This window comes from Salmo trutta, chromosome 9 (assembly GCF_901001165.1).
Source record: "Salmo trutta chromosome 9, fSalTru1.1, whole genome shotgun sequence".
NCBI classification, from domain to species: domain Eukaryota; kingdom Metazoa; phylum Chordata; class Actinopteri; order Salmoniformes; family Salmonidae; genus Salmo; species Salmo trutta.
This window is the reverse complement of record NC_042965.1, coordinates 43,118,103-43,142,268: the sequence shown is the minus strand read 5'-3', so window position 1 is coordinate 43,142,268 and position 24,166 is coordinate 43,118,103. Positions and strand designations below refer to the sequence as shown.

The following is a 24,166-nucleotide window of genomic DNA, read 5'->3' as shown; positions in this document are numbered from 1 at the left end:
CACCAGAACTGAAACGCATATTACTTTTGACGCTGAGCACTTACTGTGTGTGTGTGTGTGTGTGTGTGTGTGTGTGTGTGTGTGTGTGCAGGTACACGACCCTGTCTTATCGAGCTCCAGAGATGATTAACGTCTACGCAGGGAAGGCCATTACCACCAAGGCTGATATATGGGTAAGGGGGTGTGTGTGTACAGAAACATAGGGGGGTGTGTGCAGAAACATAGTGGTGTGTGTGTGTGTGTGTGTGTGTGTGTGTGTGTACAGAAACATAGGTGTGTGTGCAGAAACGTGTGTGTACATACGCGGAGGTGTGTGTGGACTCTAGCCAGTCAGTAACAGAAGAGCGTTAAGTGTGTGTGTGTGTGTGTGTGTGTGTCGTGAATGTTCACGACATGGCCAAAACTGTGGACACCCCTTCAAATTAGCGGATTCGGCTATTTCAGCCACACTCGTTGCTGACAGGTGTATACAATACAGCACACAGCCATGCAATCTCCATAGACAAAAACATTGGCAGTAAAATGGCTTTACTGAAGAGCTCCGTGACTTTCAACAAGTCTGTTCGTCAAATGTCTGCCCTGCTACAGCTGCCCCGGTCAACTGTCGGTGCTGCTATTGTGAAGTGGAAACGTCCAGGAGCAACAACGGCTCATCTGCCAAGTGGTAGGCCACACAAGCTCACAGAACGTAGCGTGTAAAAATAATCTGTCCTCGGTTGCAACACTCACTACTGAGTTCCAAACTGCCTCTGGAAGTAACGTCAGCACAAGAACTGTTCATCGGGAGCTTCATGAAATGGTTTTCCATGGCCGAGCAGCTGCACACGAGCCTAAGATCAACATGCGCAATGCCACACGTCGGCTGGAGTGGTGTAACGCTCGCCGCCATTGGACTCTGGAGCAGTGGAAACACGTTCTCTGGAGTGATGAATCACGCTACACCATCTGACAGTCCGACAGACGAATCTCGGTTTGGGGGGGGGGGGGGGGGTTTATTATAGGTGTGGAGAAACTGAATGGAGAAAAATACTGTCTTCATTTGTCTGACAGAGGTGAGAGCAGTCCATGTTATACAACATACTGTATATAGGCATGTATTGTAATATGGTTTATTATCATATATCATGTTGTACAAGCTGTGTGTTTCTGTGTTTCAGGCTCTTGGTTGCTTGTTGAACAAGCTGTGTGTTTCTGTGTTTCAGGCTCTTGGTTGGTTGTTGAACAAGCTGTGTGTTTCTGTGTTTCAGGCTCTTGGTTGGTTGTTGAACAAGCTGTGTGTTTCTGTGTTTCAGGCTCTTGGTTGCTTGTTGAACAAGCTGTGTGTTTCTGTGTTTCAGGCTCTTGGTTGGTTGTTGAACAAGCTGTGTGTTTCTGTGTTTCAGGCTCTTGGTTGGTTGTTGAACAAGCTGTGTGTTTCTGTGTTTCAGGCTCTTGGTTGGTTGTTGAACAAGCTGTGTGTTTCTGTGTTTCAGGCTCTTGGTTGGTTGTTGAACAAGCTGTGTGTTTCTGTTTCAGGCTCTTGGTTGCTTGTTGAACAAGCTGTGTGTTTCTGTGTTTCAGGCTCTTGGTTGCTTGTTGTACAAGCTGTGTGTTTCTGTGTTTCAGGCTCTTGGTTGCTTGTTGTACAAGCTGTGTGTTTCTGTGTTTCAGGCTCTTGGTTGCTTGTTGTACAAGCTGTGTGTTTCTGTGTTTCAGGCTCTTGGTTGCTTGTTGTACAAGCTGTGTTTCTGTGTTTCAGGCTCTTGGTTGGTTGTTGAACAAGCTGTGTGTTTCTGTGTTTCAGGCTCTTGGTTGGTTGTTGAACAAGCTGTGTGTTTCTGTGTTTCAGGCTCTTGGTTGGTTGTTGAACAAGCTGTGTGTTTCTGTGTTTCAGGCTCTTGGTTGGTTGTTGAACAAGCTGTGTGTTTCTGTGTTTCAGGCTCTTGGTTGGTTGTTGAACAAGCTGTGTGTTTCTGTGTTTCAGGCTCTTGGTTGCTTGTTGTACAAGCTGTGTTTCTGTGTTTCAGGCTCTTGGTTGCTTGTTGTACAAGCTGTGTGTTTCTGTGTTTCAGGCTCTTGGTTGGTTGTTGAACAAGCTGTGTGTTTCTGTGTTTCAGGCTCTTGGTTGGTTGTTGAACAAGCTGTGTGTTTCTGTGTTTCAGGCTCTTGGTTGGTTGTTGAACAAGCTGTGTGTTTCTGTGTTTCAGGCTCTTGGTTGCTTGTTGTACAAGCTGTGTTTCTGTGTTTCAGGCTCTTGGTTGCTTGTTGTACAAGCTGTGTGTTTCTGTGTTTCAGGCTCTTGGTTGCTTGTTGTACAAGCTGTGTGTTTCTGTGTTTCAGGCTCTTGGTTGCTTGTTGTACAAGCTGTGTGTTTCTGTGTTTCAGGCTCTTGGTTGCTTGTTGTACAAGCTGTGTGTTTCTGTGTTTCAGGCTCTTGGTTGCTTGTTGAACAAGCTGTGTGTTTCTGTGTTTCAGGCTCTTGGTTGCTTGTTGAACAAGCTGTGTGTTTCTGTGTTTCAGGCTCTTGGTTGCTTGTTGTACAAGCTGTGTGTTTCTGTGTTTCAGGCTCTTGGTTGCTTGTTGTACAAGCTGTGTTTCTGTGTTTCAGGCTCTTGGTTGCTTGTTGTACAAGCTGTGTGTTTCTGTGTTTCAGGCTCTTGGTTGCTTGTTGAACAAGCTGTGTGTTTCTGTGTTTCAGGCTCTTGGTTGCTTGTTGTACAAGCTGTGTGTTTCTGTGTTTCAGGCTCTTGGTTGCTTGTTGTACAAGCTGTGTTTCTTCTCGCTCCCGTTCGGGGAGAGTCAAGTCGCCATATGTGACGGAACCTTTATCGTTCCTGACAATTCCAAATTCTCCTTCAAGTTACACTGCTTAATCAGTGAGTACAACTCGGCCTTGTTCCTCAGCACCACACTCACCACAAAGCTGTCCATACATAGAACAATTAAACCACATTGAACGTTGTCATGTGAATATATTTCTGATGTGTAAACATTTAACTTTCCAATTCATTTGCCCAAATCAAACTACCCCATTCATTGTTTTCACGCCCACTGTAGGCCTTTTAATACAAATATTATCCAATAGCTCCACCTTGTGGTCAAATGTGAGGTTGACATTTAATGCATTCTACCAGGGTGAAAAATGTATTATAGCGAAGTAATAAATAGATTTTTCATACACAATTCACTTATTTATATTTTAAACCTGTGTAAAAGTATACACGCCTTCTCTTATGGAAAGTGGGGTTTCTCGGATTTGTCTGGGATACTATAAAGTAATGTGTATTAAACTATATGTCCCCTCTTCTCCAGGGTCTATTAAACTATATGTCCCCTCTTCTCCAGGGTCTATTAAACTATATGTCCCCTCTTCTCCAGGGTCTATTAAACTATATGTCCCCTCTTCTCCAGGGTCTATTAAACTATATGTCCCCTCTTCTCCAGGGTCTATTAAACTATATGTCCCCTCTTCTCCATATTAAACTATATGTCCCCTCTTCTCCATATTAAACTATATGTCCCCTCTTCTCCATATTAAACTATATGTCCCCTCTTCTCCATATTAAACTATATGTCCCCTCTTCTCCATATGAAACTATATGTCCCCTCTTCTCCATATGAAACTATATGTCCCCTCTTCTCTATATGAAACTATATGTCCCCTCTTCTCCATATTAAACTATGTGTCCCCTCTTCTTCCATGTCTTCTCCAGGATATATGCTTGAGGCTGACCATGAGAAGAGACCAGATATCTATCAAGTCTCCTACTTTGCCTTCAAGTTAGCTGGAAAGGAGTGTCCGGTGGCAAATCTCTTTGTAAGTCACTGTTCATTGATTGTGACGGATGTGTTTTGTATTATAAGTGAAATGAAGATCAGTGTATGGAGAAGTTGGGTTTCTATATACCCAGCAACAGTGACGGTTGTATCGGCCCCTCTGCAGAGCTCCCCTCTCCCCACGTCACTCCCTGAGCCACTCACAGCCAGCGAGGTTGCTGCTAGGAAGAGCATGACAAAAGCCAGGTACAGTCGCATATCACTGTGCTGTGGATATTCGTGAAAGAATACGAGTCTAGTCTCTTGTAAAAATAGATTTCATCTCCCAATGAGAATGTATAAATAAACTTTAATGAAGTTTCCACTGTTCTGGTTGTTCCCTACTATTCCAGAATCACGGAGTCCGCAGGCCCGACAGCTACTTCCATCGCTCCGAGACAGAGACCCAAGGCTGCCAACAGTAACGTGATGCCCATCCCTGTAGCCAACACAGCTGTCACCCCTATAGCTGTGCCCGTCGCTGCCACGCCCGCCGCTGCCACGCCTATCACCGCCACGCCCATCACCCCTACAGCTGTGCCTTCTGTAGCCGTCAGCAATGGGCAGAAAGGTGAGAATGCAAAAATACTGTGTGTGTTTATCTGCCATTGTGCCCTTGAGCGAGACACTGAACCCCCTAAGCGGCTATCCCCCAGGGGGCACTGCTCCGTGGCGGACCCTGTGCATTTCAACGGGTTTATCTGAGAGGGTTTGTATCGGCAGAAGACACATTCTCATTAAATAGACAATAAATGATCTCCTCTCCTCTTGTATCACAGCTCCAACACCTGGTAACAGCCAGCCGGTTGCTCCACAGCCCCAGACAGCCAACAGGGTCCTCCAGCAGCTGCAACCTGGAGACCTTCGTCTGCAACAACAACTCCATCCTGTCCATCCACAGCAGCTCCAATACCTTCAGGTACTGCTGAGAAACCCTCACGCTGTCTGACACCAGGGGTATACTGCTGAGAAACCCTCACTCTGTCTGACACCAGGGGTATATTAAAGGTACTGTTGATAGACCCTCACGCTGTCTGACACCAGGGGTATACTGCTGATAAACCCTCACGCTGTCTGACACCAGGGGTATACTGCTGATAGACCCTCACGCTGTCTGACACCAGGGGTATATTAAAGGTACTGCTGATAAACCCTCACGCTGTCTGACACCAGGGGTATACTGCTGATAAACCCTCACGCTGTCTGACACCAGGGGTATACTGCTGAGAAACCCTCACGCTGTCTGACACCAGGGGTATACTGCTGATAGACCCTCACGCTGTCTGACACCAGGGGTATACTGCTGATAAACCCTCACGCTGTCTGACACCAGGGGTATACTGCTGATAGACCCTCACGCTGTCTGACACCAGGGGTATATTAAAGGTACTGCTGATAAACCCTCACGCTGTCTGACACCAGGGGTATACTGCTGATAAACCCTCACGCTGTCTGACACCAGGGGTATACTGCTGAGAAACCCTCACGCTGTCTGACACCAGGGGTATACTGCTGATAAACCCTCACGCTGTCTGACACCAGGGGTATATTAAAGGTACTGTTGATAAACCCTCACGCTGTCTGACACCAGGGGTATACTGCTGAGAAACCCTCACGCTGTCTGACACCAGGGGTATATTAAAGGTACTGTTGATAGACCCTCACGCTGTCTGACACCAGGGGTATATTAAAGGTACTGCTGATAGACCCTCACGCTGTCTGACACCAGGGGTATATTAAAGGTACTGCTGATAAACCCTCACGCTGTCTGACACCAGGGGTATACTGCTGATAGACCCTCACGCTGTCTGACACCAGGGGTATATTAAAGGTACTGCTGATAAACCCTCACGCTGTCTGACACCAGGGGTATACTGCTAATAGACCCTCACGCTGTCTGACACCAGGGGTATATTAAAGGTACTGTTGATAGACCCTCACGCTGTCTGACACCAGGGGTATATTAAAGGTACTGTTGATAGACCCTCACGCTGTCTGACACCAGGGGTATATTAAAGGTACTGCTGATAAACCCTCACGCTGTCTGACACCAGGGGTATACTGCTGATAAACCCTCACACTGTCTGACACCAGGGGTATATTAAAGGTACTGTTGATAGACCCTCACGCTGTCTGACACCAGGGGTATACTGCTGAGAAACCCTCACGCTGTCTGACACCAGGGGTATATTAAAGGTACTGTTGATAGACCCTCACGCTGTCTGACACCAGGGGTATATTAAAGGTACTGCTGAAAGACCCTCACGCTGTCTGACACCAGGGGTATATTAAAGGTACTGCTGATAAACCCTCACGCTGTCTGACACCAGGGGTATACTGCTGATAAACCCTCACGCTGTCTGACACCAGGGGTATATTAAAGGTACTGTTGATAGACCCTCACGCTGTCTGACACCAGGGGTATATTAAAGGTACTGCTGATAGACCCTCACGCTGTCTGACACCAGGGGTATATTAAAGGTACTGCTGATAAACCCTCACGCTGTCTGACACCAGGGGTATACTGCTGATAAACCCTCACGCTGTCTGACACCAGGGGTATATTAAAGGTACTGTTGATAGACCCTCACGCTGTCTGACAACAGGGGTATATTAAAGGTACTGCTGATAGACCCTCACGCTGTCTGACACCAGGGGTATATTAAAGGTACTGCTGATAAACCCTCACGCTGTCTGACACCAGGGGTATACTGCTGATAGACCCTCACGCTGTCTGACACCAGGGGTATACTGCTGATAAACCCTCACGCTGTCTGACACCAGGGGTATACTGCTGATAAACCCTCACGCTGTCTGACACCAGGGGTATATTAAAGGTACTGTTGATAAACCCTCACGCTGTCTGACACCAGGGGTATATTAAAGGTACTGTTGATAAACCCTCACGCTGTCTGACACCAGGGGTATATTAAAGGTACTGCTGAGAAACCCTCACGCTGTCTGACACCAGGGGTATATTAAAGGTACTTCTTCTCTCCTTATTGAACACAAGCCTGCCCCCTGCACTGCTCTTCTCTCCTTATTGAACACAACCCTGCCCCCTGCACTACTCTTCTCTCCTTATTGAACACAACCCTGCCCCCTGCACTACTCTCATCTCCTTATTGAACACAACCCTGCCCCCTGCACTACTCTTCTCTCCTTATTGAACACAACTCTACTATTTTCAATACCAGTCTAGTCTGATAGGTGACAGATTGTCTGGTTGTCAACGACTGTACATAATGATCTACCCATCAATCGGTCTGTAAATAATCGATAGCAATCTGAGATGGTCTGTAAATAATCGATGGCAATCTGAGATGGTCTGTAAATAATCGATGGCAATCTGAGATGGTCTGTAGATAATCGATAGCAATCTGAGATGGTCTGTAGATAATCGATAGCAATCTGAGATGGTCTGTAAATAATCGATGGCAATCTGAGATGGTCTGTAAATAATCGATGGCAATCTGAGATGGTCTGTAGATAATCGATAGCAATCTGAGATGGTCTGTAGATAATCGATAGCAATCTGAGATGGTCTGTAAATAATCGATGGCAATCTGAGATGGTCTGTAAATAATCGATAGCAATCTGAGATGGTCTGTAAATAATCGATGGCAATCTGAGATGGTCTGTAAATAATCGATGGCAATCTGAGATGGTTTGTAGATAATCGATAGCAATCTGAGATGGTCTGTAGATAATCGATAGCAATCTGAGATGGTCTGTAGATAATCGATAGCAATCTGAGATGGTCTGTAGATAATCGATAGCAATCTGAGATGGTCTGTAAATAATCGATGGCAATCTGAGATGGTCTGTAAATAATCGATAGCAATCTGAGATGGTCTGCCTCTCCTCTCAGTACCAGCAGGCCCTTCAGCAGCAGGCCCTTCAGCAGCAGGCCCTTCAGCAGCAGATGCTGATACAGCCCATGTATCAGCAACAACAGGCCCAGGCCCACTACGTAGCAATGGTAAGACTCACACACACAAGCCCACTACGCAGCCATGGTAAGACACACACACACACACACACACACACACACACACACACACACACACACACACACACACACACAGATGATTTAAATGGATGAATGGTGAAGTCGATGTGCTTTGGTGTACATATCCCGGAGAAGTTGCGTAATCTTGAAACCTTGGAGAGGGAAAACACCTGTCCATTTCCAGGAAGATCAGCCTTTAATTCTCTAGTGACATCACAGGTCAAATATGTATTCATGGTTCTACCGACTCACGAAAATCGTGAAAAAATAAATAAAAATATTTCACTGTTTTTGGAATGGCTAACCAGATAAAGTTAAACAAGCATATTTATGTAACGAACATGAGTTTGGACGGTTAAAATAATGAAATATTAAGCCATTTAATTAAACCTCTCTTAAAGCCCTTCCATTGGACTGAGATTTGATCTAAATCCAAACAGGTTTTCTATCGAGCTACTAAGAGAGACCCAGCCTATGTTTAAAAATGGGCTCTTTGCCTTTTTCTTTCTAATTAAAACCTTGGTGGATTAACAATGGATCCCTGTTTTTTTTAAAGTCATACGGAGTTGGACTACAATTTCACATTTCATCCTCCCAGATAAGGCCTATCTAATATTACAGTATATAATATGGTTAAACTCCATTATAGTCAATATGTTCAGTTCAATGTAGTCAATCCGATTCAGTTCAATGTAAGCTATTTATATAAGATACTTGCTACAAAAAGAAAGCTCTATATATATATTTGGGGCATTGATCAGTCATAATCCATAGAACATTGTTTCTGGTGCTGTTTTATCATTGGCGCGCTTTTGGAGTCGGGTCCAGGAATGTTTGAAAAACCACAATGGAAATATTATACTCTTGGGTAAAGTATTTATTTGTAGGGTGATATCGGTTGACATTTTACAAATAGGGAGGTTCAGGAACCTTGTAAGACATCATCATAGTAAAATGGAGGGATGTTTTCCCAAAAGGAAATAGCAAAATGATGTTATTACTGGAATGATGGGTTCATCTGTGGACAGAATGAATGGTGGAATGACTGCTTTGGGATTTAATCACCTGGAGCTCAGCGTTTAAATGGCCTGGAAAATAACAGTAGGTTTTGCCACTAAAGACACCCTTCTAGCTAGCTGACCACCACCTATTTTCATTGCAATTTGTAATTTAAGTTAGGTTTTTAGAGTTTTCATTAAAGTGATAGATGGATATCAGGCCCAGGAACAGGCCCACTACTCAGCCACGTAACGTCAACAACAGGCCCACTACTCAGCCATGTAACGTCAACAACAGGCCCAGGAACAGGCCCACTACTCAGCCATGTAACATCAACAACAGGCCCACTACTCAGCCATGTAACATCAACAACAGGCCCACTACTCAGCCATGTAACATCAACAACAGGCCCACTACTCAGCCATGTAACATCAACAACAGGCCCACTACTCAGCCATGTAACGTCAACAACAGGCCCACTACTCAGCCATGTAACGTCAACAACAGGCCCACTACTCAGCCATGTAACGTCAACAACAGGCCCACTACTCAGCCATGTAACGTCAACAACAGGCCCACTACTCAGCCATGTAACGTCAACAACAGGCCCACTACTCAGCCATGTAACGTCAACAACAGGCCCACTACTCAGCCATGTAACGTCAACAACAGGCCCACTACTCAGCCATGTAACGTCAACAACAGGCCCAGGAACAGGCCCACTACTCAGCCATGTAACATCAACAACAGGCCCACTACTCAGCCATGTAACATCAACAACAGGCCCACTACTCAGCCATGTAACATCAACAACAGGCCCAGGAACAGGCCCACTACTCAGCCATGTAACATCAACAACAGGCCCACTACTCAGCCATGTAACATCAACAACAGGCCCACTACTCAGCCATGTAACATCAACAACAGGCCCACTACTCAGCCATGTAACATCAACAACAGGCCCACTACTCAGCCATGTAACGTCAACAACAGGCCCAGGAACAGGCCCACTACTCAGCCACGGTAAGAGCTGTAGTTTAGACGTGGTGAACACAAATCCAGTAAGCTGCAGAAGAACTGCAGGGTATAAAAATAAAAGATGGATTACCACACACTGAAACCTCGCCCAGTTTTATTTGATGCAGAAACGACAGCCAATAAGATATAAATGTACCTGGCTGAAACTATATTATACGTTGGACATAGACGAGATAACGTTCAGTAGAGGGAAGCAGCGAAACTCTCTTGTTTAGGAGTGCAAGAACATGCACAGTGTGACAGGATGCTGGAAACAGCTGGCTATTTCATTCTGTGTCAAATATATCCCAAAAAATGGCCTCTTTTTAAAAAAATATATATATATATTTAAAAAAAGTTTTTTTTAAAGTTCCTTCTCCAAACACTCACTGGCATCTCCCTCGCTGAACAGACCTCTGCCAAACGTATGGGGTGCAGAGCAGTGACTTCATCCAAAAATCTCCTACCCCTCATATTTACGTACCCCTCTGTGACAACCGTCGCCAACACCAGTCATCCAAATACGTACTGTAAAGGCAGAGTCGTTTTTAGCTTGTTTTCCATCGAATGGTCACCATCTGTTTTAATTTCAGCAGCAATCTGCTCCGTCCACACAGTTATCAGGGGAGAAGAGGAGGGGGGGGGGGGTAAACTCCACCGGTTCGCTGTGTGTGTGACGGTGTTAAATTGTGACATATGAAGCAATTACACAGAGGAAATCAGGCTCTCTCTCTCTCTCTCTCGTCCGTTGTAGTCACTTTAGGAAAGTGAGTGTTTTAGGAAATGTCACTTATCCTTACATTTTGAGTTTCGTCACTGTCGAGCCATAATCAACCTTTTTTAATATAGGTCTCTATGACTGTCAGTCGTATTGTCTGGTCCTGTCCATCACAGATTCATTCAGCGTCTGTATCATGTCACTGTTACCTCGTTCCCCTCCCCTGTCAGATGCACCAGTACCACCAGGCCTTTGCACAGCAACATCAACTTCAGCAACTACAAGTCCATCAACAGCATTCTACCCAGCAGCCCACTGTGACCTCCCCGCTAGAGTTCCAACTTCCTTTGGGCTCTTTTAACCCGGCTGGATCTGGGGTCAGCCCTGGGGTCGTGGCGATCGGGGCTGGTGCTGGAAATGTAACACCTTCCCCTGTTGAGGCTCTATACACCAGGTAACACCTTCCCCTGTTGAGGCTCTATACACCAGGTAACACCTTCACCTGTTGAGGCTCTATACACCAGGTAACACCTTCACCTGTTGAGGCTCTATACACCAGGTAACACCTTCACCTGTTGAGGCTCTATACACCAGGTAACACCTTCACCTGTTGAGGCTCTATACACCAGGTAACACCTCACCTGTTGAGGCTCTATACACCAGGTAACACCTTCACCTGTTGAGGCTCTATACACCAGGTAACACCTTCACCTGTTGAGGCTCTATACACCAGGTAACACCTTCACCTGTTGAGGCTCTATACACCAGGTAACATCCCTCTCAGTCACCTCATGCCCCAATATTTATGTGCCTGTAATGTCTGTCAGTAACACAGACACCACATGTAATTCAACACATCATACACATCTCAGTCTATGGTGATCATTAGCCTGCCCAGACCCACTTCATATCTTCATCTCTCTTCCTCTCTCTTCCTCTCCCTCTCTCTCCCTCTCTCTCTCTCCCTCTCTCTCCCTCTCTCTCCCTCTCTCCCTCTCTCTCCCTCTCTCTCCCTCTCTCTCCCTCTCTCTCCCTCTCTCCCCAGTAGAAACCCTCTGGTGGACCTAAAGGTGACCACCCCTCCCCCCCGTACCAACCCCCAGACCCTGGTCACCCCCCAGAGCCACCCTCCTGACATGTCCCGCTGGAATCCCTTCGGAGAGGACAACTTCTCCAAACTAACAGAGGAGGAACTTCTGGACCGCGAGTTCGACCTCCTCAGAGCAAGCAAGTGCCCCATCTTTTACCGTCCCCCAGCAAGTGCCCCATCTTTTACCGTCCCCAAGCAAGTGCCCCGTCTTTTACCGTCCCCCAGCAAGTGCCCCATCTTTTACCGTCCCCCAGCAAGTGTCCCATCTTTTACCGTCCCCCAGCAAGTGCCCCATCTTTTACCGTCCCCCAGCAAGTGCCCCGTCTTTTACCGTCCCCAAGCAAGTGCCCCGTCTTTTACCGTCCCCCAGCAAGTGCCCCATCTTTTACCGTCCCCCAGCAAGTGCCCCGTCTTTTACCGTCCCCAAGCAAGTGCCCCGTCTTTTTACCGTCCCCTTTCGGTTACTGTTCCACCTGTGTTTGATTCCCACAGGGAAAATGTCTGCACTCAATATATTTAATAACCTGTCTCGATTTGTTTCTTTTCTATCTGCAAACGTTCTTATATTTCACTAAATGCACTCCTGATTCCCAAGACAATTATTTATGTCTAATGTTAATTTGATGGCTAGTAAACCTTTTTGAATTAGAATTTCCTGTGTCTAACGATCCCCTATCTGCCCGAGCAGGTAAACCGGTGGAGAGAACCACTAGCATGGAGGCAGAGCGACCGCTGCAGCCAATCACCTCCGCCGCAACTGCCAAGCCCCTCCTCCCTGAATACCTGTTTGGCTCCGCCCCCTTCCTGGCTAGCGCAGGCAAGTCTTAATGGAGGCCCCTCCCCCAACCCCGTCTCGCCACGCCCCAACAGGACCCAACACTTCAGTTTGGAACTCTCCTGTCTTCATTTCCCCCCCTGCCAAACCCCCCCCTTAAACCCCCAACCACACTCACTGTTCTACCCCCCCTTAAACCCCCAACCACACTCACTGTTCTACCCCCCCCTTAAAACCCCCACCCACACTCACTGTTCTGCCCCCCCTTAAACCCCCAACCACACTCACTGTTCTACCCCCCCTTAAACCCCCAACCACACTCACTGTTCTACCCCCCCTTAAACCCCCAACCACACTCACTGTTCTACCCCCCCTTAAACCCCCAACCACACTCACTGTTCTGCCCCCCCTTAAACCCCCAACCACACTCACTGTTCTACCCCCCCTTAAACCCCCAACCACACTCACTGTTCTACCCCCCTTAAAACCCCCACCCACACTCACTGTTCTACCCCCCCTTAAACCCCCAACCACACTCACTGTTCTACCCCCCCTTAAACCCCCAACCACACTCACTGTTCTGCCCCCCCAACAACCTTAAACCCCCAACCACACTCACTGTTCTACCCCCCTTAAACCCCCACCCACACTCACTGTTCTACCCCCCCTTAAACCCCCAACCACACTCACTGTTCTACCCCCCCTTAAACCCCCAACCACACTCACTGTTCTACCCCCCCTTAAACCCCCAACCACACTCACTGTTCTACCCCCCCCTTAAACCCCCAACCACACTCACTGTTCTACCCCCCCCTTAAACCCCCAACCACACTCACTGTTCTACCCCCCCTTAAACCCCCAACCACACTCACTGTTCTACCCCCCCCTTAAACCCCCAACCACACTCACTGTTCTACCCCCCCTTAAACCCCCAACCACACTCACTGTTCTACCCCCCCAACAACCTTAAACCCCAGAGGCTGTGTGGTGTCGGAGTAGCTGGTCTAGGATCAGGTCCCCTATGACTATATAGCATTATTCATTTATTAATCTGAAAGGCTGAACTGATCCTAGATCAGCACTCCTACTCTGAGACGCTTTGTGAAATACATTACAGGCCCTGGTGAGTAACTGCACTCTTTTTGATGTAACTGGTGATTTCAATGCTGAAATGGGAATAGGTCACTATTACCAGGCTAGACTTCAGAGAACAAAACGGCACATCTCCGTAATGAACAGGATGATCTATAGTGGGGTCCCAAATTATAATATTTAAAAAAAAAATCTAACCAAACTAGGCAAGTCAGTTAAGAAAAATTAATATTTACAATGACGGGCTATTTACAAATGATTGACACTCTTGATAAAGATGAGAATTAATGACTATAAAATGAATAAATAATATTATTTTATTGTAATTCTGCCAGGAGGCTGAAACTTGGCCGTAAGTGGATCTTCCAGCGATACAATGACAGTACAGTAGTGATTCATAATTTAGTCACAAACCAGCAGTGAGAGAATGCGTGGTCGTTTATCGGTAAAAAAAAAAAATGTTTTATTTGATTTTGCTTTATTGAGTCCATTTGAAACTAGTATATTGATATATTTATAAGTATCCTTAAATTTCAAAAGCCCCACCTTGGGCGTAATAAGTTTATTTCTGTTAAGAGATTTTCCAAAATGTTATGTCCCTTTTGGGTTGTACTGTGCACTTTACTACGGACAACTATTCTAGCTGCCGCCCACCCCCAAAATGATTCATTATTACAAGAATTGTATAACTAAAATGTATCTTAAGAATTATCGTAAGAATGTCACCATTTTTCTTTTTTTCTGGTAGCTAAATTGACTTTTTTTTTGTGATGTATAAGTCAGCTGTGCCCATATATTAAAATATGTTAACTAGAGTATGACAATGAAATCCCAGAATGACTTCAGTTAAGTGATTTATAATAACTTATAGCAAACTGAAGTCTGACTAGAAGTCAGATGTTCTGCCTATATATGGAAATATGTATCCCATGTCTCACTAACTTAGTATAACATTGTAGTTCAAGGTATGGCTGAGCTAAGGAACAACCAAAACAAGACTGCGTGAAAGTACTTGACCACTGATTAGGTTATAGGACGCTCAGAAGGGACAGTACTTCTAGAAATGGAGCCCAACATATGGTTGAAGTCATCCCAAAAGGTTGAAATGACAACATTTGGTGACAAATGTTCAAACAGCCTCATTTTATGCATGTATTTGTGCCATAGACAATTTATGTTTCATATTTTCTTTGGGTAGTCTAGTTGTCCAAAGTCTGAAGGACTTTCAGGGGCTTTTGACAAATGTTCCAACCAATTCATCTCTAAGTTTGTATCTACTAACCATTCCAACGTGCTATCATTAAGATGCACATGAAGCTGCACCTATATTTGGGTGGTAATGTAGGGTTGTATGCTATAGTACATCTGGTCCTGCTGCCACTGCTAGGTCTACCAGCAGCAGGCCTGGAGTCTCCACTGCTGGGTCTACCAGCAGCATGCCTGGAGTCTCCACTGCTAGGTCTACCAGCAGCAGGCCTGGAGTCTCCACTGCTGGGTCTACCAGCAGCAGGCCTGGAGTCTCCACTGCTGGGTCTACCAGCAGCATGCCTGGAGTCTCCACTGCTGGGTCTGACAGCAGCAGGCCTGGAGTCTCCACTGCTGGGTCTGACAGCAGCAGGCCTGGAGTCTCCACTGCTGGGTCTGACAGCAGCAGGCCTGGAGTCTCCACTGCTGGGTCTACCAGCAGCAGGCCTGGAGTCTCCCCTGCTGGGTCTGACAGCAGCAGGCCTGGAGTCTCCCCTGCTGGGTCTGACAGCAGCAGGCCTGGAGTCTCCACTGCTGGGTCTGACAGCAGCAGGCCTGGAGTCTCCACTGCTGGGTCTGACAGCAGCAGGCCTGGAGTCTCCACTGCTGGGTCTGACAGCAGCAGGCCTGGAGTCTCCACTGCTGGGTCTGACAGCAGCAGGCCTGGAGTCTCCACTGCTGGGTCTGACAGCAGCAGGCCTGGAGTCTCCACTGCTGGGTCTGACAGCAGCAGGCTTCAGTTATGCACACTTGCCTATACAGTAATAAGCACTTCTTGCATTCCTTGATAACACCTCCATATATTTAATTTATTTGCCAAAGGTAAGTTTAACCATTAACAAGGGAGAAGGGAATTACTGGATTCCTCAATAGCCCATTCATTCTGTTGCATTTCATTGTCAGTTTGAGAGCTCTGAACTCTTGACTATTTGGATAAATAATTGTGCACTTATTAATAGTTTAACTTGTGTTATTGTTTCCATGTTGTAATGCAAGACAGCCATACTCAGAAACATCTTGTTCAAATAGTGTATTGGTGGACAGATTTCTGATTCAACAGCCATAATGTTTCATCTGTTTTGTTCAATAAGAAAGAAAGAAAGAAAGAAGAAAAAAGCCATTTAATTACAAGAATGACTTCAGCCATTAATTACACTGATGATCAAGACAAACAGGAAATGGTAGTGAAAAGTTTGGATGGTTAAGACCTCTCAGCAGCGTTCAAAAACAGTATTGAATATGTTGTGTTTACATTTGATATATTTTGTTCTTATTTACAGATGTTAATTCTTTGATTTGGGTCATTGGTTTCACTTCCTAGTCCTTTGTTACTGTGGTGAAACAGCCTCAAACCTCCATCGTTTTATATTTAGTTGTTTTAAAACATCGTGATCTTAGAACACTGTCATCAACATACAGATGTTCATAACAACTGTTTGTTCCTGTGAAACTTAACGCATCGGTTATTGTAATAATGTCAGAACTGTTGGTTAAGCAAGTTGTTTGTTGTGCTGTACTCCAGCAGCTGCCTGTCCTGGGAAAGGAAAGTATACTGCGCTAGATGCATAAGTTGTATATAAAATAAAACAAAAATCTGTTTTTTAACAGACACAACTATGTAAATGATATTGTATCATACTGTGAATGTTATTTTTTTTGTTTTTTTTTGTTTTTTTAATATACAAATGCTTAATGGTGATAAATAAAAACATTATTCAAAAGCAATTTACATTTTTTGGGGGTTTGTTTTATTGATGGCTTGTTCAATAGTAGAGGCCAAACGATGAGGTGTTTTGTAGGTTTCTGAGTGGTATCATCTGCCCACCTTTACACCAAGATGTTTCTCAGATTAACATGGCTGTCTTTGTGGGTCTGCACCTCCTGAATGACTAACAAAAAAAGCGACAGACATTTGTTCTGATAATGAATTGAAGCAACACTTATGCTTTGGGTATTGAGAATCCTTAACATGTTATACAGTGCCTTCGGGAAAGCATTCAGACCCCTTGACTTTTTCCACATTTTTATTGTTACGTTACAGCCTGATTCTTAAAAAGTACTAAATTGATGAGGGAAAATGACAATCTACAGACAATACCCCATAATGACAAAGCAAAAACAGGTTTTTAGAAACTTTTTTGCTAATTTATTCAAAATAAAAAACAGATCACATTTACATAAGTATTCAGACCCTTTACTCAATATTTTGTTAAAAGCACCTTTGGCAGTGATTACAGCCTCGAGTCTCCTTGGGTTTAACGCTACAAGCTTGGCACACCTGTATTTGGGTAGGTTCTCCCATTCTTCTTTGCAGATCCTCTCAAGCTCTGTCAGGTTGGATGGGGTGCGTCGCTGCACAGCTATTTTCAGGTCTCCAGAGCTGTTAGATAGGGTTCAAGTCCGGGCTCTGGCTGGGCCACTCAAGGACTTGTCCCGAAGCCACTCCTGCGGTGTCTTGGCTGTGTGGTTAGGGTCGTTGTCCTGTTGGAAGGTGAACCTTTGCCCCAGTCTGAGAACCTGCTCCAGAGCGCTCAGGACTTCATCAATGATCTCTCTGTATTTTGCTCTGTTAATTTTTGCCTCGATCCTGACTAGTCTCCCTGTCCCTGCCACTGAAAAACATCCCCACCACTATGCTTCACCGTAGGGATGGTGCCAGGTTTCCTACGGACGTGACGCTTGACATTCGACCAAAGAGTTCAATCTTGGTTTCATCAGACCAGAGAATCTTGTTTCTCATGGTCTGAGAGTCTAGGTGTCTTTTGGAAAACTCCAAGTGGACTGTCATGTGCCTTTTACTGAGGAGTGGCTTCCGTCTGGCCACTCTACCATAAAGTCCTGATTGGTGGAGTGCTGCAGAGATAGTTGTCCTTCTGGAAGGTTCTCTCATCTCCACAGAGGAACTGTGGAGCTCTGTCAGTCACCTCCCTGACCAAGGCCCTTCTCCCTTGATTACTCAGTTTGGCCGGGCGGCCAGCTCTAGGAAGAGTCTTGGTGGTTCCAAACTTCTTCCATTTAAGAATGATGGAGGCCACTGTGTTCTTGGTGACCTTCAATGCTGCAGAAATGTTTTGGTACCCTTCCCCAGATCTGTGCCTCGACACAATCCTGTCTCGGAGCTCTACGGACAATTCCTTCAAACCTCATGGCAATGTTTTTGCTCTGACATGCGCTGTCAACTGTGGGACCTTATATAAACAGGTGTGTGCCTTTCCAAATCATGTCCAATGAATTGAATTTAGCACAGGTGGACTCCAAGTTGTAGAAACATCTCAAGGATGATCAATGGAAACAGGATGCACCTGAGCTCAATTTCAAGTCTCAGCAAAGGGTCTGAATACTTATGTAAAAAAGGTATTTCTGTTTTTTTTTTGTTTTTTTTAATACATTTGCAATAACTTCTTAACCTGTTTCTGCTTTGTCATAGTGGGGTATTGTGTGAAAATTGCTGAGGATTTTAATTTATTTAATACATTTTAGAATAAGACTGTAACATAACAAAATGTGGTAAAAGTCAAGGAGTCTTAATACTTTCCAAAGGCACTGTATATACAGTATTGTGCTTTGGGTATGGGGAATCCTTAACCAACATGTTATATAAACCGGACTGTGCTTTTCTGAAAAGGTAAAACAGGTGAATAAGATATTAAACCATAAGCAGCTCACTGTCTCTGCCTATCTAAAAAAAAAACTCTGAGTGGAGAACATGTACGAGGTAAATCCGAGCTTTGATGTTTAATCAGTTGTAGATGTAGCATGGCGGTTATGTCTCTTTTTTAAATCCAATCTGATTGTAAATATCCTAACACAGTCCTGCAAGATCAAACTGTGTTTACTGATGTCTGCATGACTAATATGTTTAATGCATGACTGTAACCAGGGGTGCAACTTTGGTTTTAGAAGTGGGGGGGGGGACATGAATGCATCCGGTCTGATAAACACTCCAAACGGGCCGCTCGGAGGCATCCGCATGGTCATAAAGCAAACCGTTGCCTCTTTTTCTATCACATTCCAGTGAAAGATGCGCCCCTGACTGTAACATGCTTAATGCATGGAATTTAGTTTCTGTCCATACAACTTGTCTTTTTCTATGATTTAGCCTATTCACCAAAATTCACCTCAGTCCCTACTAGATTTGTGGATTTTGTGTTTGGCTAATTAGATTTTATATAATATACTTTTTTTAAAATGTGTTTTTGAGTAATTCCAGTACACCTTCAAATATAATTACATTCTAATAGACCTCTCTACCTCCTTTTCTTCCTGTCCTCTCCACCTCCCAGGCCTTTTCTCAATTAGATGTGCTCACCTCCTCTCTCACCTTCTTTTTGGGGGGAAACAAAAAAGGTCAAAGTTTATCAAGGAAACGTGGGAAATGCTTGAAATAAGACGGTCTTTTCTCCACTCACGTGTCGTTTAGGCTAATTACGTTTACGGAGTTTATCCCAAAACAAATGTATAAAGGGCTCTAACATTTTATATACTGAATAAAAATATAAATGCAACATGTAACAATTTTAAAAGATTTTCCTGACTTACAGTTCATATAAGGAAATCAGTCAATGGAAATACATTTATTAAGCCCTTATCTACGGATTGATTGGTCACAGATACCTTTTTTTTTATTAAGGTATTAGAAACACCAGATACATGCAGCGCGACACATCTCCTTCGCAAAGAGTTGATTTTAAGGCTGATGGTTGTGGGCTGTGCGAAGTTGCTAGATATCGGTGGGAACTGGAACACGCTGTCGTACACGTCGACCCAAACCTGCTCGATGGGTGTCTGAGTATGCCACGGAAGAACTGGGACATTTTCAGCTTCTCGTCACGGTATGTCTGTGCATTCAAATTGCCTTTGATAAAATGCAATAAATTCCTTTTTTTTCTTCAGTTGGTTAATGCCAGTGGCCTTCCTTTGGCCTCTAAATCCTATAACAATAGTATTAAATGTAAATGTTGTACATTTTGTATGCTTTGTGTACATTTTTAAGGCTCCCTTGGAAAAGAGGCTTTGGTCTCTGGCATTTCCCTGCTAAAATAAAGGTTAATAAAAATAAAATATTCCATTTAATTACGTCATAGATATCGTTAGGTGAGATGTATTATAGCAAAGATTGAAAATGTAAAGGACTGTGATGTCCGATTTGTAATACTGTTGGGAGGGGGGGGGGGGGGGGGGGGTTCTCTTGTTTGGTGAAAAGTCAGTCGCATCGTGTTGGTCCCATTTTTCATGAGCTGAAGTAAAAGATGCCAGACATTTTTCCATACGCACAAAAAAAATAGCTAATTTCTCTCATTTTGTGCACAAATTTGTTTACATCACTGTTACTGAGCATTTTCTTCTTTGCCAAGATTATCCATCCACCTGACAGGTGTGGCATAGCATGATCATTACACAGGTGCACCTTGTGCTGGGGACAATTAAAGGCCGCTCTAAAATGTGCAGTTTTGTCACACAACACAATGCCACAGATGTCTCAAGTTTTGAGGGAGTGTGCAATTGGCATGCTGACTGCAGGAATGTCCACCAGAGCTGTTGCCAAATAATTGAATGAGAGAATTTGGCAATAATTAGAGACTTTGGCAGTATGTACAACCGGCTGCACAACCGCAGACCATGTATATGGCTTCGTGTGGGCAAGCGGTTTGAGGATGTCAACGTTGTGAACAGAGTGCCCCATGGTACGAAAAAATAAATTAAAATTAAATAAATAAAAAGAAATGTATGCATTCAATACTGTAAGTCGCTCTGGATAAGAGCGTCTGCTAAATGACTAAAATGTAATGGTGGCGGTGGGGTTGTGGTACGGGCGTGCATAAGCTACGGACAATGAATACAACTGCATTTCATCGATGGCAATTTGAATGCAGAGATACCGTGATGAGATCCTGAGGTCCATTGTTAGTACCATTCATCTGCCACCATCACCTCATGTTTTAGCATGATAATGCACGGCACCATGTCGCAAGGATCTGTACACAATTCCTGAAAGCTGAAAATGTCTGTTTTTCCATGGCCTGCATACTCAGACACCCATTGAGCAGGTTTGGGTCGACGTCTACGACAGCGTGTTCCAGTTCCCACCAATATCCAGCAACTTCACACAGCCATTGAATTAGAGTGGGACAACATTCCACAGGCCACAATCAACAGCCTGATCAACTCTATGTGAAGGAGATGTGTCGCGCTGCATGAGGCAAATGGTGGTCACACCAGATACTGACTTTTTTTTTTTAAAGGTATCTGTGACCAAAAGATAAATATCTGTATTCCCAGTCATGTGAAATCCATAGATCCACTGATTTCCTTATGAACTGTAACTCAGTAAAATATTTGAAATTGTTGCATTTAGTGATAGAATGCTAGCCTTCTAGGCAGAGTTGCAAAGAAAAAGCCATATCTCAGACTGGCCAATAAAAATAAAAGATTAAGATGGGAAAAAGAACACAGACACTGGACAGAGGAACTCTGCCTAGAAGGCCAGCATCCCGGAGTCGCCTCTTCACTGTTGACGTTCAGACTTGCGTTTTGCGGGTACTATTTAATGAAGCTGCCAGTTGAGGACTTGTGAGCATCTGTTTCTCAAACTAGACACCCTAATGTACTTGTCCTCTTGCTCAGTTGTGCACCGGGGCCTCCCACTCCTCTTTCTATTCTGGTTAGAGGCAGTTTGCGCTGTTCTGTGAAGGGAGTAGTACACAGCGTTGTACGAGATCTTCAGTTTCTTGGCAATTTCTCACATGGAATTGCCTTCATTTCTCAGAACAAGACTAGACTGTTTCAGAAGAAAGTGCTTTGTTTCTAGCCATTTTGAGCCTGTAATCGAACCCACAAATGCTGATGCTCCAGATACTCAACTAGTCTAAAGGCCAGTTGTATTGCTAATTTAATCAGCACAACAGTTTTTAGCTGTGCTAACATAAGGGTTTTCTAATGATCAATTAGCCTTCTAAAATGATAAACTTGGATTAGCTAACACAACGTGCCATTGGAACACAGGAGTGATGGTTGCTGATAATGGGCCTCTAGATATTCCATAATTAAATCAGCCGTTTCCATCTACAATAGTCATTTACAACATTAATGTTTACACTATTTCTGATCAATTGAATGTTATTTTAATGGACAAAAAAAAAAGTGCTTTTCTTTCAGAAACATGTACATTTTTAAGTGACCCCAAACTTTTGAACGGGTGTGTGTATATAAAATCTGATAGACAACAAAAGGCCTAAGTATTATCCCCTGTCTTTGTTAGGTGGAAACTGAGAGAGAGCCAACACTGGGGCCAGTTCATTAGGTACACCACCCTGTTCACGAAAATGATTAGCTTCTACAAACAGTGAGTCACATGGATGTGGCTTGCTGTATAAAGCAGGCAGACGAGCATCAAGGCATTCAGTTACTGTTCGATTGAACGTTGGGTGAAACGAGTGACCACAGCAACTTTGAACACGGTATTATCTTCGATGCCAGTGTCTCCGAGTCAACCGCTCACGTCCTGTTTAGTGTTAATGGTACAGGTTGGTGGCCGTGGTTAAATGATATGGAGAATGTTTTATTTGTACAAGTTAGGTCCCTTGATACCAATTGAGCAATGTCTCCATGCCCCGAAGAATTTAGGCTGTTCTGGAGGCATGGGGGGAGGGGTTCCGACCCAGTTCTTGATGGTCACTGAGTGTATGTAGCCCAGCCAGTATTATCCCCTGTCACAGTGGCTTCTCTGTTTAGAAGACAGTAAACATATGTAGCCCTGCCAAGGATATGTAATAATATGTGGTTGATTAGACTGTTGTTTACTGTAGTAGGTTGATGGGACTAATCCCATTTTATGTTAGGTTGACCAACCAGACAGTGACATACGGGCATTGTTAGGGTGCATGACATCTCAACCCTGACCCCTGAACCCTCCTGCGTCTCTAAAGAGTAGGAGGAACTGATATAGGTTGGAGTACTAACCTGTCTCTTAGCAGTCTCTTCATTCTGATCTAAAAGGATAAACTGATCCTGGGCCAGAAATCTGACATGCTTTATAAACCCCCCAGTTAACAAGACATTTTAACCCCATCATGTATTATTAAGTGAAAACTGCTTAAGTCCTTTAACCTCATTCTGAGATAATATACGGAGACATAAGTGTTTTTCATTACGTAGCACAGCAGGACAGCACAGCAGGGGCCTCTGGGAGATCCTAGGGAGAATCTGGTCGCTGGTTGTGAGACTCATTTGAGTTAAAATCTTTTTTTTGCAAGAGAGATTTGTTCAAGGCAGTAGCAGTTATACACAAAAATACACATACAGGACATTACATTACACATACAGGACATTACACATACAGGACATTACACCTACAGGACATTACATTACACATACAGGATATTACACATACAGGACATTACATTACACATACAGGACATTACACATACAGGACATTACATTACACATACAGGACATTACACATACAGGACATTACACATACAGGATATTACACATACAGGACATTACATTACACATACAGGATATTACACATACAGGACATTACATTACACATACAGGATATTACATTACACATACAGGACATTACACATACAGGATATTACATTACACATACAGGATATTACATTACACATACAGGACATTACACATACAGGATATTACACATACAGGATATTACATTACACATACAGGATATTACATTAAACATACAGGACATTACATTAAACATACAGGACATTACATTACACATACAGGATATTACATTACACATACAGGATATTACATTACACATACAGGACATTACATTAAACATACAGGATATTACACATACAGGATATTACACATACAGGACATTACATTACACATACAGGATATTAAACATACAGGACATTACATTACACATACAGGATATTACATTACACATACAGGACATTAGTCGTGGACAAAAGTTTTGAGAATGACACAAATATTAATTTCAAACAGATTTGTTCAAGGCAGTAGCAGTTATACACAAAAATACACATACAGGACATTACATTACACATACAGGACATTACACATACAGGATATTACACATACAGGACATTACATTACACATACAGGATATTACATTACACATACAGGATATTACACATACAGGACATTACATTACACATACAGGACATTACACATACAGGACATTACACATACAGGACATTACACATACAGGACATTACATTACACATACAGGACATTACACATACAGGACATTACATTACACATACAGGACATTACACATACAGGATATTACATTACACATACAGGATATTACACATACAGGATATTACATTACACATACAGGACATTACACATACAGGATATTACACATACAGGACATTACACATACAGGATATTACACATACAGGACATTACATTACACATACAGGA

At 43.9% G+C, this 24,166-nt stretch overlaps 3 protein-coding genes across 6 annotated transcripts in view; all 3 read left to right on the top strand.

Moving 5' to 3' along the window:
- The window catches only part of LOC115200607 (BMP-2-inducible protein kinase), an 86,334-nt gene that overhangs the window by 53,737 nt on the left and 8,431 nt on the right, over window positions 1-24,166 (top strand). The window contains exons 6-15 of one of the 2 annotated variants that reach the window (XM_029763788.1): window positions 92-173; window positions 2,723-2,855; window positions 3,693-3,796; window positions 3,923-4,002; window positions 4,149-4,366; window positions 4,575-4,714; window positions 7,667-7,777; window positions 10,772-10,995; window positions 11,590-11,768; window positions 12,320-12,448. In XM_029763788.1, the coding sequence (XP_029619648.1) occupies window positions 92-173; window positions 2,723-2,855; window positions 3,693-3,796; window positions 3,923-4,002; window positions 4,149-4,366; window positions 4,575-4,714; window positions 7,667-7,777; window positions 10,772-10,995; window positions 11,590-11,768; window positions 12,320-12,448 (1,400 nt within the window). Of the gene's footprint in view, window positions 1-91; window positions 174-2,722; window positions 2,856-3,692; window positions 3,797-3,922; window positions 4,003-4,148; window positions 4,367-4,574; window positions 4,715-7,666; window positions 7,778-10,771; window positions 10,996-11,586; window positions 11,769-12,319; window positions 12,449-24,166 lie in introns of both variants that reach the window. The other variant, XM_029763787.1, reaches the window with a different exon arrangement.
- LOC115200608 (sporozoite surface protein 2-like) lies at window positions 7,835-10,158 on the top strand. Of its 2 annotated transcripts, none has more exons than XM_029763790.1 (2): window positions 7,835-9,115; window positions 9,149-10,158. In XM_029763790.1, exons 1-2 carry the CDS (start codon window positions 9,015-9,017, stop codon window positions 9,831-9,833), a joined length of 786 nt encoding a protein of 261 aa, XP_029619650.1. In that variant the 5' UTR covers window positions 7,835-9,014; the 3' UTR covers window positions 9,834-10,158. The 2 variants fall into 2 exon arrangements, with proteins under 2 accessions (XP_029619650.1, XP_029619649.1); XM_029763789.1 differs by having other exon boundaries at window positions 7,835-9,523; window positions 9,557-10,158.
- Window positions 13,206-16,468, top strand: LOC115200609 (protein FAM186A). 2 transcript variants are annotated; one of them, XM_029763792.1, is made up of 2 exons: window positions 13,206-15,440; window positions 15,477-16,468. In XM_029763792.1, exons 1-2 carry the CDS (start codon window positions 14,804-14,806, stop codon window positions 15,506-15,508), a joined length of 669 nt encoding a protein of 222 aa, XP_029619652.1. In that variant the 5' UTR covers window positions 13,206-14,803; the 3' UTR covers window positions 15,509-16,468. The 2 variants fall into 2 exon arrangements, with proteins under 2 accessions (XP_029619652.1, XP_029619653.1); XM_029763793.1 differs by having other exon boundaries at window positions 13,245-14,885; window positions 14,958-16,468.

Excerpts from the sequence above, each read along its gene's own strand:
- LOC115200608 (XM_029763790.1), top strand. The coding sequence starts at position 9,015 with ATGGATATCAGGCCCAGGAACAGGCCCACTACTCAGCCACGTAACGTC. Across the intron at positions 9,116-9,148 it reads AACAACAGGCCCAGGAACAG|GCCCACTACTCAGCCATGTA; the intron begins GCCCACTACTCA and ends CATCAACAACAG.
- LOC115200609 (XM_029763792.1), top strand. The coding sequence starts at position 14,804 with ATGCACATGAAGCTGCACCTATATTTGGGTGGTAATGTAGGGTTGTAT. Across the intron at positions 15,441-15,476 it reads GCTGGGTCTGACAGCAGCAG|GCTTCAGTTATGCACACTTG; the intron begins GCCTGGAGTCTC and ends TGACAGCAGCAG.